At 43.1% G+C, this 22,996-nt stretch overlaps 1 protein-coding gene across 1 annotated transcript in view; it reads left to right on the top strand.

The window, feature by feature from the left end:
- Window positions 1-22,119, top strand: part of PLEKHA8 (pleckstrin homology domain containing A8) — a 46,146-nt gene extending 24,027 nt beyond the window's left edge. Inside the window, exons 5-14 of the mRNA XM_036247415.1 lie at window positions 2,019-2,177; window positions 2,979-3,019; window positions 4,276-4,433; window positions 6,294-6,450; window positions 6,824-6,909; window positions 8,507-8,565; window positions 8,920-9,050; window positions 9,926-9,996; window positions 18,248-18,309; window positions 21,790-22,119. Of these exons, the coding sequence (XP_036103308.1) occupies window positions 2,019-2,177; window positions 2,979-3,019; window positions 4,276-4,433; window positions 6,294-6,450; window positions 6,824-6,909; window positions 8,507-8,565; window positions 8,920-9,050; window positions 9,926-9,996; window positions 18,248-18,309; window positions 21,790-21,987 (1,122 nt within the window). The 3' untranslated portion in view covers window positions 21,988-22,119. The remainder of the gene's footprint in view (window positions 1-2,018; window positions 2,178-2,978; window positions 3,020-4,275; window positions 4,434-6,293; window positions 6,451-6,823; window positions 6,910-8,506; window positions 8,566-8,919; window positions 9,051-9,925; window positions 9,997-18,247; window positions 18,310-21,789) is intronic.
- The last annotated feature ends 877 nt before the right edge of the window (window positions 22,120-22,996 follow it).

Raw genomic sequence — 22,996 nt, 5'->3', positions numbered from 1 at the left:
CCTTCAATATGTTCCTCCCCAGCTTATATCACTCTTTAAAATACGTACAGTCTTACCTGTCCAGCAGAGCTACTGTAGCTCTGTAGCTAGGTGTAGCTGAGATGCCAACATTGTGTGTGTCAGTGTGTATCTGTCGCCTTTGGTGAGACTGTAACAGGACTTTTATTTCACCAGAGTAATCACTGTGCTTTGCTAGAGACTAGTGCTTTCAGAGATGGAGACAAGCTTTTATCGCTCCATCAGCAGCAAGGATTGTAATTTTTAGCATTTATTAATAAGTGGTCATTCACTCATCCTAAAATATATATTAAATGATCTCTCTCTTGCCCTGGCCGGTTTGGCTCAGCGGTTAGAGCGTCGACCTGTGGTCCCTTAAGACCCGGGTTCAGTCCTGCTAAGGGCATGTACCTCGGTTGCAGTTTGTCCCCGGCCCTGGTTGGTTGTGCAGGTGACAGCCACTCGATGTGTCCCTTTCACATCGATGTTTCTCTCTCTCTCTCTGTTCCTCTCTCTCCCTCCCACTCTACCTGAACAAAAAATGGAAAAATGTCCTCGGGTGAGGATAATAAAAAAAAAAAGATCTCTCTGGGGCCCTGGCTGGTTTGGCTCATTGGTTAGAGCGTTGGCCCACAGACCAATGAGTTGCAGGTTCGATTCTGGTTGAGGACACGTACCTTGGTTGCAGTTCATCCGGCCCTGGTCAGGTCATGCAGGAGGCAACCAGTCCATGTGGCTCTATCACTTCGATGTTTGTCTCTCTCTCTTTCCCTCCCTCCCTCTTTATCTGATAATAAATAAAGGAATATCCTCGGGTGAGGAATAAAAAAAAAAATCTCTCTGCTGTTAAGATATGTATTGAATGGCTCAGAGTAACCAGACAGGGTCTGTGCTGCTCTGCTCTCAAAGACGTTCGCATCTAGAAACCATGCCTACGAAACGAAGAATCCGCAGATTGTCACTGACGGTTTACGTTCTTTGACACTGTGCTACTAGTAGTGTGTGTGCTCAGAGTTTTTCTAACAAAGATGATTAACTCACTTCCATTCAGTTCCTTTCGGGCTCTATTCATTCAGCAACTGCCTGTTGTGTGCAGGACCCTGTGCTGGGGGAGGGCCGGGAAGGGGCCACAAACGAACATTCCAGTCCTGTTCACCGGACCTTTGTAGTCTGGATGGTGATTCTCAGCCCAGAGCAGTTTTGCCCCTCAGGAGACAGCTGGCTATGTCTGGAGATGTTTTTCTGGGAGAGCCCAGCATGGAGACTTAGTTAAGCTTTTGGTTTGCTGACATGAGGTTTAGCATGAGTGACTTCATCTTGGGCGTAGTCTGGTTTCTTAATCACTCCTAGGCTGTGGTTATGGCACTCTCTAGTTAGGATGTGACCTCAGTTTTCTGAACAGCATATAATGTCAATATCCAGAGGAAAAACACACTGAATAAGTGAAATAACTTAGAGAAAAAAATTATTAGATATTCAAAAGAATTCCATTTGCTGAAACCTCTTAGACTCATCTGAACCAAAAGCCAGAAAACCCATCATTGGGTGAGGAATTTTAAAAAAACGATTTGTGATTTGTGGTTTCTAACGCTTCTGTTTTAGAACCTCATTTTTCCTCGGGCAATGGGAGACATTTCCCCATTGACCCCACTGATCCTCAGTCTCTGATTCCCTGTTTCATGTCTGCCACCCCTGAACACTGGGAACTCCATGAGGGCTCTGCGCCTGGCGCCTGGTGCAGTGCTGGCACGTAGTATTGTTGAGTTGAATGAAGTAGTTGCCCTCAGCTGGAGCAGTGGGTGAGTGCGAAGGGTCAGATTGAGGGTACAGCTCATGTATGGTTAATAGATGAATTGGATTCACTCAGTCTTTTTCTGTTATAACCGATGTACATGTTTGTCCTACAAAATAGGTGGGAACATTTTTATTAGTATGTTGTGGATAAAAACCTCTAAGAGCATTCCACAATTGGGCTTTTTTTTGGCAAGGTAAAGGAGTCTTCCACTCTGGTTGTTTCGTAGGAGGGAATTGATGTGGGAACTCTGCTGAAATCAACGTGCAACACTTTCTTGAAGACTTTGGAAGAATGCATGCAGATTGCAAATGCGGCCTTCACCTCCGAGCTGCTGTGTCGCACTCCCCCGGGATCACCGCAGCTGGCCATGCTCAAGTCCACCAAGGTGAGAGCCAGCTCAGCTTGGCTGCAGCAGGGGTAGCGAGAAGTTGACATGTTAAGTGATATCCTGAGCATTACCCTTTGGTGACTGATGAAGACTTTTTTCAGTGGACTTTCCTTTCTGCCCACTTTCATATGTGCCGTCAGTTCCCCACCTAAACATGTCTCTGTAGCTAGCCTCTTCTCCAGCCTCCTTGCAGCGAGTCTCCCTGAGATTTGTGGTTGCCTTCCACCTAGTCTCCCTCAGCCGGACCCTTCCAGGCAGCTGGACAGTATTTCTGTCCACACAGTGTAAATTGGAGCACCCTACCTAACCTTTCAGGGGCCCCCTCACTGCCTGCAGGTTCAAACCAGAGCTCCCCAGCCCCGTCCCACACCCACAGCCTCCTCCACTGTCCTACCTGAACATGCTAACTGCCTAGCGCTGCCCACACCTCAGCGCCATTTCCCAGTCCAGGAGTGCCCTCTCCCCTGTCTTTCCTTGGTTTGCTGCATCAGAGTTTGGTATTTATTAATGTTTAATGAGCACAGCTGAAATGATAAGGAAGTCAGCCACCAAGGGTTCGGCTCTGATAATTAGGTCCTTCAAAACACCATCTTCCCTTTCTTCAGAAATGTGGGTAAATTTGAATTAATATGAAAGGCTGGTTGGGAAAAGTGACTCCCTTCTTTTGGGAGGGTTTAAAATTGTTCTAAAACTGGGGCAGTGTGTGTTAAGGTTATATTTATTGCTTGCATATGTGACGAAACTATGCTCTGTTGGAAGTTTAACATGTAAACATTCATCTTTTTGCTTCTTTTAAAGATGAAACATCCTGTTGTACCGATTCATAACTCATTGGAAAGGTACAGTAACTTTTTGTTTTTTTCTTCTTTAAAAAAAATATATTGTTATTCCTTGTTTTAAAAAATATAGGACTATTTTGATCATCTGGTGGTTTTTCTGATGATTTGAGTTGCTACTAGAAGGAAACAGTATCTGATTTCCCTCCTCGGGTGAGCCTGAAGCAGCCGTGGGCCGTCCGTTCCGCAGTGCCGGCCAGGGCAGGGGCCTGCATTTCCCGGGCTCTCCATCCACCCCGCACTTCCGACGCCGCCTTTGGTGTAAAACAGAACACGGTTACGTAGTTATGTTCCTATTGTCTGGTCTTTGTATTCAGTTATTATTTGATATAAGTATGCCCATATTTTGACTTAGTTCATATATTTGTCCTTTAAAATTATTATTTAATATTTTTTCTCTTTACATACTATTGTTTACTTTTTGTACAGGATCATTCCCAGTTTGGTTGTTTAAAATGTTCTCCTGTCCTACATATTTCTAATAAGAACATCTTTATAGATTTTTTTTATTTCGAGGTATTTTCTTAATATACTACATTTTTTATTGCTAAGTTGAAATATGGTATTTAGAAAATAAATATCTTTCTTGGAGTCACCATGTAGCTTGGACCCTTCCCCTTTATTTTTATTAGAAGACAATGTGTTCTTCTAATTTGGCTCATCCTAATCACTTATAATACGATGTTGTGATTGTCCCTTTAACAGATGTCCCACTCATATGTTAAATTACGTTTTCTGTTACCTACATCCTCAGGTAGCCTGTCCTCCAGGTGTTATCTGTCACGCATACTTTGCAGGAAGTATCCTGCCCTGATCACAGCATGTGGCTTCTAGACAGTTAACTGCTAGGCAAACACATGCAAGTGGCCAGGGCTTTTGAGAGCTGAGGAGAGAAAAAAAAACTCCTGGGAGAAGCAGGAAAATGAGAGAAGTGTTGTGTGTGGTAGCTGTAGGAAGCTGATTGGAAACCAAAGCCCTGTCAATGACTGCTTCCTGCTGCTGGTGGGAGCAGGAAGTTTGGCTCCACAGAGGGTACAAGAGGAGCCCTTCGAATGGCTCCTTGATTTCTCACCTTCAGCCTGGAGATGCCTGGCTTGTTCCCCGAGGCAGGGGGACGAGAGATTTGGCTTGATTTAACAGTGTTGTTTTTTAATCAATGTAAACCTTTCCCCATTCCTCAGAATAAGATCAACCTGGACAATCTATTTATGACCAAATAATTGGACCTTCTGGCCTTTTTTCTTTAAAAACATTTCCAGGCAAATGGAGTTAAACAATTGTGAAAATGGATCTTTAAATATGGAAATAAATGACGATGAAGAAATCCTAGTGAAAAATAAGAGTTCCTTATATTTGAAATCTGCAGAGACAGATTGCAGCATATCAAGTGAAGAAAACACAGATGATAATATAACAGGTAAAAACAAAATTAAAGCCTGAAGCAAACCATTGAACAATAGGATCTTGGGGGTTTGATTCATTATCCACGATGGGACACTTGGTGGAAATTGAACTCAAGACAGCGTCCTCGGTAGCTCCTGAGGCGGAAGGATAAGAGTTAGCTGGACGACAGGTCCTTGTCAGTCAACATCCTGACCCCTGTGCTGAATGCAGACAGAAGAGGGATTTGTCCCGCTCCCTGTTCTTGACTGTGACATTCAGGGGCTGCAGTGAGCATGGCTGTCTGCGCTGACTTTTTAGGAATTATGAGTAATGCACTGGCCTTCTACTCTGAATCGCAAAGTCCTTTGAACTTAGACTCTGATGTCAGACTTAAGACTGTGTAAAGTTAGGGCAGTTCAAGTTTCCACCCTCCCAGTTTCCGGTGAGGCCTGAATATGTCGGAATGTCAGGTTTTCACCCAGCCTTCTGTGTTCATCAAGCCAGAGCCCACATTTCAGGTACTAGCCTGTAGTTCAAATGCCACCCTTTCACATTTGCTAATTCCATTGCTTCTAGCCACTAAAACCAACTTCGGATCAGTCCAAGGCAACTGTAGTAGAGGTTTTAATTGTGTTATAAGTTTTAATAAATATTTTGAAATACTTTTAAAATTTTTTAAATACTTTCTTTCTCATTTCCCTTCAAATAAGGAATCCATTTTTACAGACAAGTTATGGAGGAAAAATGTATTTTCGTAACTGTTAATATAAGGCAGGTGATCCACATATCACTGAAGTCTTGTCCCTTGAGGAAATAATAAAGACAGGAGAATTTCTATTGAAACAGTACTGTTGTTTGAACCCATAATTTTATTTCTAGGAACTTGTCCATAGGGAATATCAGATTAAGGACAAATCTTTGTGGACAGGGATGTTCTATATGACATTACGGTTGATCCTCATTATTCATGGTACCTATGTTCTATAAAGTCATTGCAAACACTGAATTAGCAAATACTGAACCATTGTTCCTAGAGGAAACCCAGGGTTAGTTCCTAAAAGCCTCTGTTGACATTTTTGTTCACTGATCAATATAAAACCTTGTTTTATGTGTTTCTATTTAAAGATACCTTATTTAATATATATTGTTGATTCAGTGACATTGAACCCATGGCGAGTAGCTCTACAGCTCATGCCTGAATCAAGCTTATCTAACATGTATTTTCTCCATAAGGCACATCACAACCTTCTTGTGCTTAGGAAGACCGCACAGCACTACACTTGGGAGCCCTTTTAAACAATGAAATCAGAAACAAAATGCACAAAACATGGCACTAAAAAACACTTGTGTGCAGTTGGAAGCTGAAATAAGAGGGCAGTGTCTCCTTGTTCACCCTTAGCTGGGAACATATATACCAGGCAACTCAGTTTTTCACCACTCTGCCCATGTCCACAAATGACTGCAGAAGTTCTGAAAGTATTGATTTTAGGATTACAAATAAACTTTAGCAAGTAGGCAAACTCACAAATTCAGAATACACTAATAATGAGGAGTGACTATTTCTAATATTAAAATTTTGGAAACGCCTAAATGCCCTCCACATGAGTATGATGCAATTTTACATGGTCATAGGAATCATGGTTTGAAGAGTATTCAATGATAATAAAAATATTTGAGATAGATTGTGTGGTGAAAACAAGCAAGATACAAAACTACATATATTTATACTCAATTTTGTGTGTGTGTGTGTATGTATATGTGTGTGTGTATGTGTACAGCATTTCACTGATTTTTATTTCTATGTACTTTTCTGTGTTTTAGAAATGTTTGACAGTGAATATATATTAATTTTTATAATAAATAATGGGTTAGTAATAAGTCTTCTACTTTACAGTACAAAGTGAAATCATGAAGGAAGATGGAGAAGAAAATTTGGGAAATCATGACAACTTGGCACAGCCTGGATCCAACCCCTCTAGTAGCTCTCCAGAGTCCCAGTGGGAAGAAGGCCAAGAAGTTATCCCAACTTTCTTCAGTACCATGAACACCAGGTAGTCTATACTCTCTCAAAGCACTGACGGTGAATTCCTTCTGCAAAATCAACCCTGGGGTTCCTTTCCGGTGATGGTGTGTTCCAGCAGAATAGAGAAAGGGTCTGCTTTCTCTTTACCTTGTCTGAGCAGTGAGTGAGGAGGAATTGGGTATGCTCTGTGAACAAATGTTAGCTGACTTTGATGGACTATCTTTGGGAAATAGTGTTGTTAGTAGACTGTATTATAATAGAAAAACAGTCACCGGGGCATTTGTGTGAAATCCGCCAAATGATTTGCCCTGTAGAGGAGCAGCTGTTTTCAGGGGGGCCACCTCTGAACTGCCTAATGTTGTATTTGTATTCTTTCCCCTTTTTATCACCAAATTGCTTAGCTTTAGTGACATTGAACTTCTGGAAGACAGTGGCATTCCCACAGAAGCATTCTTGGCGTCATGTTATGCTGTGGTTCCAGTGCTGGGTAAGATCACTGCATTGCCTCACGTTCATTCATCGCTAGGATCTGCCTCATTGCAGGTTCTGTTAGAGATCTGAACTGTTGTATGAAGAGGTTAGCTACCTCTTCATATCACCAGCCTCATACAGTCAAGACTGCATGACCTGAAGCATTATTGCATATTCCCACTTCTTTTCTAATTATGATTAAGTATTGACCCCTGAGTAGCACCATGAAAAAGGGAATTCTGTTTTCTAGAAATCATAATTAAAAATAAAAGTGAAAGTCATTGAGGAACAGACCTTCAAATCCATTGGTACGATGAAAAATATTGTCAAAACTTTTTATCAAAATTTTAAAAATACATAGGCATTAAATTGTTTAAGTTCAAATAACATTTACTTCATTTTTATAGTCAGTAGTACCAGGAATCACTAATGTGTTGAAATTTGTTATATGACCCAATTAATTATGTTTTTTTTAATCGAAGTATAACTTGCATAGAACTTAAGTGTTATGATTCAGTGAGTTTTGACAAATGCACCTACTCATGTAATCCACACTCCTGTCTAGACAAAGAATGTTTTCATCACTCCAGAATGTTCCCTCTGCCAGTCAGTCCCCAGCCCATCTCCCAGCCTGAGGCAACCATTTTACTGCTGTCACCATAGATTAGTTTTACCTGTTCTAAAATCTCATATATAGAGAAACATGTAGCCTTTTGCATTTGGCTTTTTCTCAGTATAATGTTTTCACCTTATTGTTACATGTATCAACAGCTCATTTCCTTTTATTGCTGAATAGTAAGTAGTCTGTTAAATGAGTTTAACCATTTGTTTACTCATTCTCCTACTTATGGACATTTGGGGATTTTCTTGTTTGAGGCTATTATAAATGGAATTGCTCTGAACATTTGTGTGTCATTGGGCATTTGTTCTCCTTTCTCGTGAGCAAATACCAAGGAGTGGACTTGCTGAGTTATAGGGTTCATGTGTTCCACTTTATAAAGTGGTGTGTGAGCATTCTGGTTGCCTCGCATCTTCACCGGTACTTAATGGTGGCAGTGATTTTGGTTTTGGCCATTCCTGTGAGTGTTGAGTGGTATTGTGTTGGGACTTGACTTTGCATTTCCCTAATGACTGATGATGCTAAACATTCTTTCATAGAATTTTTGGTCTTTGCTATTTCTTACACTGTGATGTCTGTTCCATCTTTAATCCATTTTTAAAAGTTGATTAATTTTCCTTTTATTTTTTTTACACTTACAGTACAGTGTAGCTTGGACCAACTAATTGCAAGCACTAAGTGGCCACAAATCGTATGGCGATCATATTGGATAGTAAAGCCCTAAGGATTACAGTATGTGTTTGCAGTTGACAAGATTATCCTCACCTGACATTTAGGACCTTGTTACAGTTACTCTCCTCAGGGTAGTGTAGTAGAAAAAGGTGAGGAAAGTATCCTAGAAGCCTTTGAAGCTTATGTTTAGAAAATGATTTAAAAGCAAAAACTAAAAGTTTTTTGGGGAAAGACAACCTGCTAAATTTGTTTTTACTATAAAAAATATTTTCCACTTGATAATATTGCTTTTTCAAAGATGTTTTTAATTTTTTCTTTTTAGACAAACTTGGCCCTACGGTTTTTGCTCCTGTTAAAATGGATCTCGTTGGAAATATTAAGGTGAATATGCCAACTTGTCTCTGGGGAGACTGTAAACTGCAAGGAAATTGTTGTTGAGTTTGATCTCAGAATAAAATGAACAGGACAGCTGTGAGAAAGTTTCTGGGGCAGAAGAAATTACTTTAAAAATAGTACTTTAAAACCCTGAGACTGTTTAATTCTAGCTTAAGCCTCATAAGAATTCTCAAACAAAAATAACATTACCCTGACAACATAAGGCAGAAAGTAGTGGAGGGTGCATTTATTTTGATTTCTTAAAGGCCTGCTCGACAAACTCAAAAGTCTCAACACTACACTGATTTGCTTGGCCAGTTTAGCATTTTGAACCTAGATTATTTCCCTGCTTTCCCGCAGAAGGTGAATCAGAAGTATATAACCAACAGGGAAGAGTTTACCACCCTCCAGAAGATAGTGCTGCACGAAGTGGAGGCCGAGGTCGCCCAGGTTAGGAACTCGGCTACGGAAGCCCTCCTGTGGCTGAAGAGGTGAGGCTGCTGGGGCGGGGCGCAGTTAGGCTTCAGCAGGACAGCTGTTCCGGGAAGGAGACTGCTTCCAGTGAAGGGTGTAGCCTACCTGCACAGCCTTTTCTAGGTCTCATGAATGAAACACCACCTTTTTGTTGTTGTTGTTTTGCCTTCCTCTTGATGGTGATAAACATTGTTTTTATATATATATATATTTTTAATTATTCTCACCTGAGGACATTTTTCCATTTTTTTTTTTGTTCAGATAGAGTGGGAGGGAGAGAGGGGGAGAAAGAGAGAGAAACATCGACGTGAAAGGGACACATCGAGTGGCTGCCACCTGCATGACCCAACCAGGGCTGGGGACAAACTGCAACCAAGGTACGTGCCCTTAGCGGGAACCGAACCCCAGTCTCTCTGGACCGCAGGCTGACACACTCTAACCACTGAGCCAAACCGGCCAGGGAAAACATTGTTAATATTAATAGTATACATCAGATTAAAGCGTGGTAAGGTCTACTGGTTTTTCTTTAAGTCAGTGGATCACGAACTTTAGGGACATCAGAGTCACCTGGAGGGCTTGTTAAAAACATAGTTGCTCCACCCCAAACCCAGAGTTTCTGACTCAGTAAGTGTAGTGGGCCCCAGAATTTTTCTTTCCAGCAAGTTGCCAGGTGATGCTGAAGCTCTGGCCCTGGGGTCACATTTGGGAAAATACTGTTTAGCTACATCGGCTGGGAAGGCCAGCGGGAGCAGACGGGAAGACACTCAGAAGGACCGCCATGTGACTGCTGGGCCCGATTCTGCGGGAATGAAGCTGAGCTCTGCCGTTTTTCTCCTCCCATTTGCCGTAAGTGAATTTTGAAACTAATATTTCTTCCTCTTTTTTGTTTTAGAGGTCTCAAATTTTTGAAAGGATTTTTAACAGAAGTAAAAAATGGAGAAAAGGACATCCAGACAGCCCTGAGTGAGTGTTCTTTACATTTTGATTCATCAGTTGAACAGGATGTGGAATGGAGACCCCTAGAGGACAGGACAGGATAGAGGGACAATTTTTACTTTTTTTCTTTTTTTTTTTCATCATTGTCAGTTGTTTATTTCTTATATGCTTTGTTTAAAAAGAACCCATAAGATAGTGACCTGATAATCTAGGTCTAACTTATTAAAAATCACTATATCTTAAAGAAAAGCGAAATTAATGGAGACCCATCTCCTAATCTTAATAGGAAAGCCTAATATTTCCAAGAAGTCATTTATTCCTAAATTAATCTTCAAATGCAGTACAGTCCTGTAAAATCAGTGTCCAAAGAAAAGCTTATTTTGGAGACCATGAGAAGGAGTGGCTGGGGAATTTGCCCTGGAGCGAGATGAAGATAATGAAGGCCATTATCTTGGCTCCTCGCATGCTCCACAGGCCCCATTGCTGTAGACTGGGTCAAGGCCTTGATCAAAAGACTAGAACCGGTTGGGTGCTTAATAAACACGGGTGGGTGGACAGATGGATGGATCTCTGTATTGGTCAGGCCACTTCTGGAAAAACATGAAAGACTTGGAGTGGTTAAGATCATGGGCTCTCTGGATTCCACCACTTAATAGTGTTGTGCCCTTAGGCAGTTCAGTCCTAGCAGAGGGACTGAACTCTCACTCTTGTCCTGTAGGAATTCTTCCAGCATGGGCCCTGAGGCATGAGGGTGTGGGCAGTGAGATTCCTGTGTTACTTTGAACCCTGCGTTGTTGTGATGTTGAGAAACACATGGCCAAGCTCTAAGAGCCCTGATTACAAGTAGTGAAATGAATGAATTAGATGTTTCTGTGGGATAGGGGGAGCCAGTGGTCATTGCAGCATTTTCAGTCCCCAGGTGAGTTTACCTCCTTCTGTTAGTCCTCCCTCTGGGCCATGAGTCCTGAGGGGTTCTGCTTCCACATGCTTCCCCAAGCCTTTCTGTCTATAGACTTGCTAATGTGCCATGAACAGTAAAAGCTGATATTTGGGTAACACTTTATGAAGAATTTAGACAACTTTTTCCTCAAATCAATCCATTTTTACAGACTAACCAGAATTCTGAAAGATTAGCATATATGCTAAAACTACAAAGAGTTTGAATCAAAGACTTTGGGGCCCGGCCCTCGCCTCCAAGGTCCTCATTTCCTTGACAGAAAGTCTCCACCATCTTGGGGTTACCTGCATTTTTGGTTTTTACACATTCCTGAATTTCCAGTATAGTTTTGGTTATGTTCTCCTCTGTGTGTCCTGATTTTAGTACAAAATATATTCACCGTAACTGTTCACGCCCCCTACCAGTATCTATGGAACATTATGACGTGTGGGGCGGTTAGGATCATGGGCTCTCTGGATTCCTCCACTTAATAGTGTTGTGCCCTTAGGCAATTTGTTGACAGTGGGTGTCGGGCTCTTCCACGGGATCACGAGAAAAGAATTTCAAGGACTCAGCGCAGGAGATTGTGGTGTGGTGGCATGGTTTGTGATGTAATATCAAGAGTTCTCCTCCTGGCCTCCCAGTGTCCCATCTCCATCCATCCCACTATGGAAAGTACAACCATGTCTTCAGCAAGGCTAGTGCCCACAGTTTACACAGACAAATGGGGTGAGTGGGGGGTCACAGAGAGAGAGAGATTGATTCTTTGTTTTCTTTGTTTACCTGGAGTTATGTATTCTCAGGCTTGGGAGGAACCAGAAGCTTTTCAAAATAACCAATAGCTTCCCAAACTTTCACATGCTTACATTGACTCCACCCCCCCAGCCAATTATCTTTTTCCCAAGTTAGACTGACAGGCCTCTCTGGTCCAGCTCCTCCCCCTGTGCCATTCTGACTTCATTGTGCTTGTACTTACCTCCCCTTTGTTCTGTGCCTCCTCTCTGTGCTCTGTGGGGGAATGGACTGGTGGTTTCCTGCGGGGAGTGTAAAGTTGTAGCTTCCTGGTGAAGTAAACAGGCCTGTGCTTCCCGCCTGAATATGCTCAGTAATGTCTGACTTCCTTTTGCTCTCTTTTCTTTATTTATAACTAGCTAACTATGGTAACAAATTTACTTAACCTTTCTGTTGCTCAGTTTCCTCATCTATAAAATGGGAGTGATGATACAGTTTTTCTAACAAAGCTGTTGTAAAGATTAAATAGGTTCGTGCATGTGAAAAGATTAGAAAAGTGTTACATAATAAGCCCTTAATAGAGATTAGCTTCATTGTCATTTATATTCTTATTATCAAGACATAGGATATTGATAACCTGTCGGAAAATGGGGTTTATTTGTCCAAAATCAGAAATGGAAAGTTTACAAAGTTTAGGTGGCAAGCCAGAAATTTCTCTTTAGAGTAACTTCCTAGTATGGAAATTGCACACTAGGAGGGAGCCGCCTCCACCTGCAGGAAATTCAGCGGGGCCTCACCTGATGCCATTGCATTGTGCGGCTGTGTGAGGGGTCGAGGGGCATGCTAATCTCACTCGCCCCTCTGCTGGAGCTGGGGCGGAATAGCACCCAGCTGCTCACAGGACACAAGTGGAAAGAAGAGCTTTGCCCTCTGGAGGTGGAGAGGAAGTAGAGGATATACCCTTTCTGTCCTGCCCCCACCCCTACCTTTCTCTCCCCTGCCTTTTAGGAGAGTGGACCAGGAAGTGCTGACTCTGAAGAGAGAGGAGACTCAAAGGGCAAATGCTGCTCCAGCACTGAAATAATCCCAGCCAATCCCAGCCTTTCCCCCTTCCCTGCAGCACGGTTCCAGTGGGGGGAAAGGAGGCTGTGCATTTGAGATGTGCTTCTGGTGGTCAGGGTTACGTCAGAGGTTTTCATGACTTGAGTCCCATCTTCTTTACAGGGATCCCTAGTTTCCTGCTGCTGTCCAGTGTGGAGAGAGGTTTCCCTAACGCCTCGTCCCGCCACCGCGACGCACAGGCACAGCAGCTCTTTGCTGACAGTTTTATGAGAAATGTTTGCACAGTAACTAGGGCTCCTCGATGCGTATTTGTGCTGGGGTAACAGCTTCTCTTTTCTCATTTTGAAGTCACAGCCTTTATAAGTGTAACTGATATCTTATCTGAAATGAGGGAGTTGGGTATGTGAGTAAAATAAAGTGTATGTCAATTTATATGCCATAGATAGGCAAGTTAGCTGGTATGTTTTAAATTCTAAAGTGGAATTTGAGTTATTGTGATAACAGTTGCCACTTGGAGCGCATGCAGTGTAGATATGCCAGGAGGTCCCTGATAAACATCTCCCTCACTTCCCAATGCTTCCCTTCTACAGCAGTAACAAAGGTGTAGAGAGGGTAAGTGCCTTCCCTGGGGTCTCACATCTAGATCAGTTGTTCTCAAAGTGGTCCAAGGATAGCAGCATTTTTATCACCTGGAAATGTACTAGAAATGCAGACTACCAGGCCCCACTCGACACCTGCTGGCTCAGAAAGTCCAGCAGAGCCCAGCAATGTGTCAGCAGGTCACTGGCATGATTCTGCTCTGTGCTGAAGTTGGAGACCCACTCATCTAGAGCTAGGATGTTGAAGCTCACTTAGTTATCCTCAGCGGGAGTTCATTTTGCCTTCCTTTCATAATAATTAGCTAGTTCTCCAATGATTGAAATTTTTCCTAACCTAGAAACAGCAAGAGAGTTAGGGAGAAATTAAAGATAAATTTTGTCTGGTACTCTCGAATTTGAAAACATGGCTTAAGAAAGGTTTTGAGGTGAATGTTCATAAAATATGTAATCTTGGCGGCCTTGAAAATGGGAGCTATGTCCAAGTCCTAAATGATATAATGGAAACCTTGGCATCTATTCACTTGCTGAAAAATGCATGGGTAGTCCTTGTATTGCTGCAGCTCTGTGACCTAGAATGAGTCCCAGCATCTGGGGGAAGCCTCGGGCTTTATACTGCCGCCTGTGCATTTGAGCCAGCATTCGGATTCCCATAATGAAGATCAGACTGGAATAAGGTGGTCTTATGCCAAGAGTCTCTTTGAACCCTTAGTGCCCCATGACATCTCTGGAGGCCATTCTAAGAAAATAAGGCAGATATGTTTACTGGTCCAGCTTATTGCTGAGCCCCTCCTTTCACAGGCACCATATCAAAGAGCTTTTGGAGAGCATCCCTGTAAGTGGAAGGAAGAGAAGCTGCCCGGCATTTCATGCGCCATTGTACTAGATAGCATGTGCTCTGCACCGATCCCTCAGCGGTGAGCACATGGCCACATCCCTCACCTCGGAATGATTCCACAAATGTCAGCTAAATATTAACGCCGCCGAGGTCTCCTGGATGTTTGGTTATGCATGTAATATGAAAGGCTTCCACAGGCTATGTGAGAAAGTCCAAACTCATAATCAGATAGTGTCAAATTATAACTTGACTAATTATTCTGAAAATGCTATGGAACATGAATCAAGTCGTCTCACTTTGAAACTCCTGAGAGCACGCGCCTCTGCTGCAGAGTGGGCTACAGGTTCTCGTCCAGACAGCGCCCGGCGTGAACGGGATGTTTCTCTGGGTACTTGTTTCGCTCCCCCCTGCCCACTGAGTTGGCTTTTCTCTAGACAATTTGTTTTGCCTGAAGCTTAGTCACTATAAAGAATTCAGAGGATATTTTTCTAGTAGCTCAGTTTTTAAAAAGTATTTCAGACATTTAACAAATATCTACCATTTGACCAAATACACAGAATAGTTTAATACAGTATTCATGTACCACCCCTTTGACCCATGACTACTCTCATTTTCCAGAGATCTTCATCTAGAATGTGCTCTTTGTCATAATGCATGTTTTTATACTTTTACTATATATTTATGTGTCCATAAACAGTTTCTAGTATTGCATTACATGTTCCAAACTCACATACATGGTGTCACACTATACATACTCTTCCTTTCTCACTCAGTATTATTGTTCGCATTTATCCACTGCTGTTTCCCTGCAAACCTGCCCTGGCTCCCGAGCCTTACCTAAGGACTGCCCGGGTTAGCTCAGGGCAGGGCAGGGCTGAGGTCACTTCCTGTCCCGCTTTGCTTAGGTGCTTCCTATGCTCACTCTTAAAATGAGATTTGCATTTCTCCTTTGTCTTCAGTACAACCCAGAATAACTTTACAAATTCTTACCAACTATAGATTTTTGCTAGAGAAACACTATCTCATAGATTCCGTTTCTGGACAGAATAGCTGTCCCCAACAGGAATGGAAAGTTGTCCTCGCTCAGATACTATTGTGGGTTTAGTCATGACCTCCGAATACTCATAGCAAGTTTTTGAGTTACCAGTAAAGAAATCACATTTGTATTGTTTCCATAAACAGACTAAGGTCCAAATGCTTTCAGAAAATGGCTGGAAAAGGCACATTTTCCATTTCCATTATTTTGCTTTACAAAGAATAAACATCAGTTTTGGGCAGAATGGTTTAATGCTACAAGATTGCCCAAATTCTCGTTGCTTTTTAGCTTCGTGACCTTGGGCAAGTCACTGCCTCCTAGGTTTTCTGTTCCTTCACTTGCAAATGAAGAGAGTCGGACAAGGTGATTGATTGTCAAGGCTTCCTGCTCAGAAATCTTGACACGGGCTCTGAGGAAGTGACATGTCTCAAAGAACTGGGAGAAGGGTATCTTTTATGTCTTTCAGAAGCCAAAAATACTTCCAGATTATAGAGCATGCATGATGATGACAAATGGGTATTACAGTGAAGATTAATGTATTTCATTATCTAATCTTTGGGTAACCAAAATAGGTCATGCTTAGACTTCGTCTTGTTTTAATGCAGCTAGGACTTTTGGCAAATCTTTTTTTGTTTGTTTAATGAGTTTAATTTCACTGGTTGGTTTTAAATTGTAGTAGTGGTCTTTCTGGGCCTGAGTCAGGACCCAGCCCAGATTCTCTGACACCGTCTTCTCCTGTTAGACCACCTGGCCCACAATTTGCCCGGTGGGACTCTTCTCTGGCAAGGTGCGCCACGGTGAGGGAGAGCTGCCTCCCGAAAGGGCAGGATGGAGGACACAGGTCGTGCTGCTCCACACACACCTCCTCTTCCTCAGACCAGGCCGCCTGTCCACACTGTTGAGACCCCCAGCCCCCTTCTTTTCTGGCTGCCCTGTGGGGGTGGGGGGCCTGGAGAAAGGTTTCAGGCTGTATTGAACAGTTGACTTAAACGGCAAAGTGTAGGAAAAGTATAAAATCTCTGAGGTTGGCATAGCAGTGGACACAGCCCTTGAAAACAGGCAGTTTGTCCGGCCAGGGGGCTTTGGAGCCGAAGGCTCGGGGACCGGAGCAGCTACATTTCCTGAGTCGCACCTTCTTACTCCCCTACACAATTCCAGATCACATCGATCGTGACTGTTAGTCGAAGAAAATAAACTGTCTGTATAGGAAAAGAGACGAAGAGAATACACCCCAGAATGGCACTGTGGTTAACTCTGAGAGACACGATTATTCAGGTTCCTTAGTTCCCTCCTTTGTGTGGTTTCCATATTTTTAACAATGAGCATGCGTTACTTATGAAATTAGAAAAAGCAGTGAGCTACATTTTTATGAACGACCCCTGTACCTCAGGTGGAAAGTTTAGAATCCATCACATGACATCTAAAGGTCCTCAGAACTTGGCCCCAGCGCCGGTGATCTTTAGCCCCAGTGAGCCGCTACCCACCTTCGTTATCATTTAAAATATTTTTATATCCCATAATAAACCTAAGCATTCATTAAATGGTGTGGTACTTGTACTAGTGCTGAAACTAGCACATGAAATGTGTACGTCTGGAATAGAATTTAGATGAGCTAAACATGATGAAGAAGGTCAGACAAGCCCTGTGATGCTCCGTGGTAACTTGGGAACAGGCACTCTGTAAACTGCTGGAGCTGGTGCACAGGAAAGAAAATGAGCGTTGAAGAGCACGTGCACCGTGCTGGGAGAGCTCTGCTCCGAGGGTGCGCTTGTTCCCGTGCGCAAAACCGGTGTGGAGTTCTGCATATGTTGAATTATTTAAAGCATTCAGGAACACATTCTGGCATAAAATACAGTCACCTTGTTCTTGAGATTATTTTTTTGTAATTAAAATGATTATATGCCAGTTTTTAATCTCATTTTAAAACACATTGGAACAAAAATAATAGGTTTTCATCTCCTCCCCCCTTATTGATTTTAGAGAGAGAAGAAGGGAGAGGGAGAGAAGATAGAAATATCGATGAGAGCCCTGGCTGGTTTGGCTCCGTGGTTGGAGCGTCGGTCTGTGGTCCAGAGAGACCCGGATTCGGTTCCTGCTAAGGGCACGTACCTCGGTTGCAGTTTGTCCCCGGCCCTGGTTGGGTTGTGCGGCTGGCAGCCACTTGATGTGTCCCTTCACATCGATGTTTCTCTCTCTCTCTCCCTCCCTCTCTATCGGAACAAAAAATGGAAAAATGTCCTCAGGTGAGGATTTAAAAAAAAGAAATATCGATGAGAGAACATTGATTGGCCGCCTCCTGCACAACCCCACTGGGGATCGGGCCCACATCCTGTGCATGTGCCCTGACCAGGAATCGAACCGGCGACCTCTTGGTGCGTGGGTCTATGCTTAACCACTGAGCCACGCCGGCCAGGCTAGGTTTTCATCTTTAAAGTTTAGACTATGAATGACTTTTATTTCGGGGCCTCACCATGTACTTTATAACTGGCTCAATAACTTGAAGCCATTCTTTCCATAATAATTTTAAAGGTCCCCAGGTCTAATGCTATATATCCAGGGTCTTAGGGACATCTAGGACAAGCATTTGACATCCCGGAATTGAATGTTACAGTTGAAAAGAACCATAGAGATCGTCTTACAAAGAGGATGACAGGGGGTGACAGGTGTGAGAGAGGGAGCTGAGGGCCCGACTCAAGGTCACCCGACATTTCAAAGAACTGCATTTTTATATTTTTATTGTGTATGTCTAATTGTATTAAGTCTAGATTTTTCCAGTATTCTCTCCTCCTTCCATATTTCCTTGTATGTACTGAGCTCTTTCCTCCATGATGGGCTGGAGGTCAGATATATTGACACAGGGTAAGAGTGAGAATATCTGTTTGTCTTTAAAATAAAAATATGTGGAGGTTTTTTTCCTACTCAAAACTTTTGGGCTACATAATCTTATAATTAGACGTATTTCATCATTTCCTTAGATAGTAAGACCACACTACCACATACATTAGAAAGGACATGATGCTAAGAGCGCATCGAATTCTGATGAAACCATTGCTCACGGAGCTTTTCTTCTCTTCAAGACAACGCGTACGGTAAGACGTTGCGGCAGCACCACGGCTGGGTCGTCCGCGGGGTTTTCGCAGTAAGTGATCCCCTGCTTCCTGACGTTTCGTGGTCCCAGCAAGGTGGTGTTCGGTTCGGTTTTGTGTTCACAGTGTTTTCTGTTTGCTTTGTCTTCCAGAATAAGAACAAAGTGTTGCTTATTTAAGTCCATAGGTCTTTGTTTTGTGGAAACGTTGGTGACAAAGTGTCTAGAACAGAAAAGACTGCTGTCCAGTCCCCCTGCTCTGTGGAGGTTTGCCTCCGGAGTGGGCCGGAAGTGCCCGGTTCTCACCTTTGGGGGGAAGAAAGCCAGGGGTGCCCTCAGCATTGTTCCTTCCACTGCCCATTGTATTCAGTTTTGTTCATGCTCATTTTAATTTTTTTTCTTAATTGAATTTCATTGAATATTATCTGAATTGGGTATGCCAGTAGTTCGGGCTAGACTTCTCTTCTTACCCAGTTATTGTCGTCATGGAGGTGTTTGTATCCATGTGTTTGGCTCCTATTACACACCATTCCTTCCTTCCTAGCATGTTGACCCAGGAAGAACACACACCTGGGACTCACCCCTGGACCAGTTGCTTAGCCTGTTGTGTAAAACAGCAGGAGTAGCTGCCCTTTATGTCGGCAGTGGCCCTCCCTCCGGGAGAGGTCGTTCTCAGTCAGGCCGCCGTGAAAAGGCCACGTCTCACGTAGGAGGACACTAGGAAACCTCGTAGAGTGCGTGTTCCTTGGAAGATGGGTGGTGGGATAGCCCTGCAGGGGAGTTTTTACTCACTGAAAGGACAGGAGACACCATTTGCCAACGGTTAAGAACTGTTTTAGGTCATGATGTATTAGGAGGTGGGTAAAGAAAGTGGGAAGAATTTACAATGGAAGAAATAAAATTTTAGTGAAAATGAAATAACTTTGAAAGCACAGAGAGAGAATAGGAGCCAGACAAGTTGCGGCTACAAACCACCTACACTTGCCTTCAGCGCGTGGTGTAATAATAGCTGCCACGCAGCGCTCGGACACCTGTCGTGTACCAGGCGTTGTGCCAGCTACTTCCATGTTTATTACCTTTGGTAATCCTCAGGATTAACTCCCACTGTTTCATACATTCAGCACTATTCATTCCAGTCCCAAAGTCCCACAGTGCGGCTATCGGCAGAGCACAGGTCTGAGCCCAGGTCTGCTGTCCCCACCGGCCAGGGCTCGCTCTCCATTAGCACAGCCCTCAGCAGTGAGGACAGAGCGGTGGAGAAGCCGCAGCAGCTAGGCAGTGGGTGCTGCGCCTCCATCGGTCTCCCTGAGCAAACACTGAGGTGACAAAGCATTAAAACATTGAGTTGCCCCATGTACAAGAACCATAAATATGGTGATTTTTTTTACTGTAGAGGTAAAGTTAAACCCCGAAATGTTAATTCGAAGCGATAGAGTCAACAAGAATGCAGCTATGGCAGAAAATTTATCATAAGCATGAGTTTTTAAAAGGACTTCTTAATTTATGGCATTTTCCCTAATATGTAGTAATTTAGACACATTGCAATACATTGGAGAAATTGTAGAAGAATAGAAGGAGGAGAAATTAAACTTGTCCTTATTCTTATCACTCCATGATAATCATTTTTAACATTTTTATGTTTTACCTTCTTCATTTTCATTTTTATATATTTATATATTCTTTTAAATATTCTGTTAAATTGTATATGTTATCTAAATCTATATCAACTTGCAAGTGTTTGTATTTTATTTTTTTATTTTTTTTTAATTTTTTTTTTATCCTCACCCGAGGACATTTTTCATTTTTTGTTCAGATAGAGTGGGAGGGAGAGAGAGAAACAGAGAGAGAGAGAGAAACATCGATGTGAAAGAAATACATCAAGTGGCTGCCACCCGCACGACCGACCAGGGCCGGGGACAAACTGCAACCGAGGTACGCGCCCTTAGCAGGAACCGAACCCGGGTCTCTCAGGACCGCAGGCTGACGCTCTAACCGCTGAGCCAAACCGGCCAGGGCGCAAGTGTTTGTATTTTATATCTACATGTTTATATGTGTATAATTATTTTGTACACTTTGTTGTTGTTTTTTAAATTTTTTTCTTTATTGGTTTTTCAGAGAGAGGAAGGGAGAGGGAGAGAGATAGAAACATTGATTGGCCGCCTCCTGCGTGCCCCCCACTGGGGATTGGGCCCACAATCTGGGCATGTGTCCTGACCAGGAATCGAACCAGCGACCTCTTGATGCTTAGGTCAATGCTCATCCACTGAACCACACCAGCCAGACTATTTTGTATACTTGTACATGCATGTAAATTGTCTTAACATTTAGCCTTGATATGATTTTGTATTCTTTCTCCCCCAGTTAATAGATTCTATCATGACCATTTTTAAATGCTATAAGAGTCTTTGAAAACCATTATTTTTAGCGATTGTAAAATATTTCCCTACTCTAGAGAAGGGAATTAAACAAATCATTTATTTGTTCAGTCCACTATGTTGGAAATTTAAGCTGCTTCTAAGTTTGTTACTACAGATAAAACAACATCTATTCGTATGCATTTTTGACTAAAAAAACTCTTAATTTTTCAAAATAGGTTCCTAGAATTAGAGTTGCTATGTCTAATGCCAGTAACTACAATCACAACTTAGAACATTTACCGTGCATTAAACATTATTTAAGTGCTCTATAAATGTAAAGTTACTAATTCCGTAACTCTGAGGCAGGCTCTCATATCTTCCCTACTGGTAGACAGAGAAACCTGAGACACAGAGGGAGGGGATACACCCAAGTACACCCAAAGTTATGAAGGCTCTTGATATTATTGCCAATAATTTTTCAAGTTGCTGGTTGTTAAGAAAATAGATTATGTTGAGCATTCGGCAACAGTCTTACCAGTAGAGGGGCTGGGTTGGCCTTTTCAGCCTCCCAAGTCATTCCTACTTTGGGAAGTTTGTGGAGTTCTAACACGCTAATCAGTCAGAAGAGGCAAATTCATTTAACTGGTCTCAGTTGCTCAGGGAAACATCTTTTACACTCAAGGAATTTGACTCATTCATCAGCCAAATAGTGAGCTTTTATCTTCAAACAGTTATAATCCACAGAACTGAGGCTCAGTCCAGGCTCTGCCTCCAACGTGGTCACTAATCATCCAGGTGGGAACAGACTGTGGTAGCAACAAGCATACAGGTAGATTCTGAGGGTTCAAGGGGACCCCTGGATCACACTGTGGGTCAGAAGGGAGCTCTTCTTACACTTGATCTCTCAGCACTCTCTGACTTGATGGCATTATTTACCCTCAAGATGGCCCAAGTACATACGTGCTCCTTCTAGCCTTAAAATTACTTGATTTGGTGCTTGAAAGAAAATATTAGAGTCCATGAATTCAAAGGGTATATTTCTGTTTTTTTACTTTTGCTTTCCTTGGCTGTGTGTGTGTGTGTGTGTGTGTGTGTGTTCACACGTGCACTCGTGCATAAGAGTAAAGTGTGCAAGAGTAAGACGTGATGCACACCCTCACAGGCGATTCTTTTGCAGTTGGCTTTGAGGGCAGCTCCGTCCTATGAAGATTTTGTGGCCGCGTTAACCATAAAGGAGGGCGACCACCGGAGAGCAGCTTTCAGTGTTGGGATGCAGAGGGACCTCAGCCTCTACCTCCCTGCCATGGAAAAGCAGCTGGCCATCCTGGACACGCTGTATGAGGTCCACGGGCTGGAGAGCGACGAGGTGGTATGACGCCTGCGGGACAGCGCCGCCTCCTGCCTTCAGGGAACAGAGCTGGCCGAAGCGTTTTGTTGCCCCACTTCATTTCCAGCAGCAGCTTCACCCTCTCCACCCCTGATGTGGGGGCATGGAGTTGGAGGAGGCAGAGCCTACTGCTTTTATATATAATTTTTTTAATGCATATATGTTTTGTGTGTTTAAAAATCAAGGTGCTATATATTTCAGTTCAAAGGGCCTCCTGGAAACCAAATCATAGCTGTTATAGAGACTTGAACAGTAACTTATAAGAGCAAATTTGACAAGTGAATTTGTTGGTATTGTTTTGTTTTGTTTTTAGCTTTGAGTTTTAATGAGCCACCCAAACCCACGCTGAAAATGAGCAAATTCCATTTCAAGGACTGTGACTCATAGCTGGTGGTTCGGTAGACTAAAAATGAGGAGGGAGCTAAGCCCCTCTGTTGAAGCTGTTGAAATGTGGAGTTGGCTATCCGTAGACATTCTTCAGAGAATCTTCTCTCCTGGCTCCGTGGGCGAGAAGGGCCTGTGTCGCCCAGGTGTGCAGAGCAGCGGTGTGCCCATGCCAGTGCGGGAGGCAGAAGAATCAGCAAGGAGTGCCACCTGTGCACGGGTGGGGACACGGCTCCGAGGAGATGAGTGGTCCGCAAGCTGAGGACAGTGGGAGAGGCGGGACAGGTCATCCAGGATGACCCTACCTAGTGCCCACTCTTGTTCCCATGCTTTCCCATACACTGTCTCAATTGGACATCACAGCAACACTGTGACATTCAGGGATTATTACCCAATTTCAGAAGTAAGGTCTAGAGGTTAAAGGATGTGTTTGCCTACTGTGACACAGCCTCTAAACAGAGGAACCAGCAGACTTCCAAGTGCGATCTGGACCACCTCTGGGTCAGAATCACGGGGGATGCTTGTTCAGAAAGCAGATTCCCAGGCCTTACCAGCCGGCCCGGACCTCAGAACCAGATCATGGGGCGGGACTCAGGAATATGCATTTGAATAC

Source organism: Molossus molossus, unplaced genomic scaffold, assembly GCF_014108415.1.
Source record: "Molossus molossus isolate mMolMol1 unplaced genomic scaffold, mMolMol1.p scaffold_m16_p_7, whole genome shotgun sequence".
Taxonomy (NCBI): Eukaryota; Metazoa; Chordata; class Mammalia; order Chiroptera; family Molossidae; genus Molossus; species Molossus molossus.
Note: the sequence above shows the minus strand (reverse complement) of the source record. Positions and strands in the feature narration are given on the sequence as shown.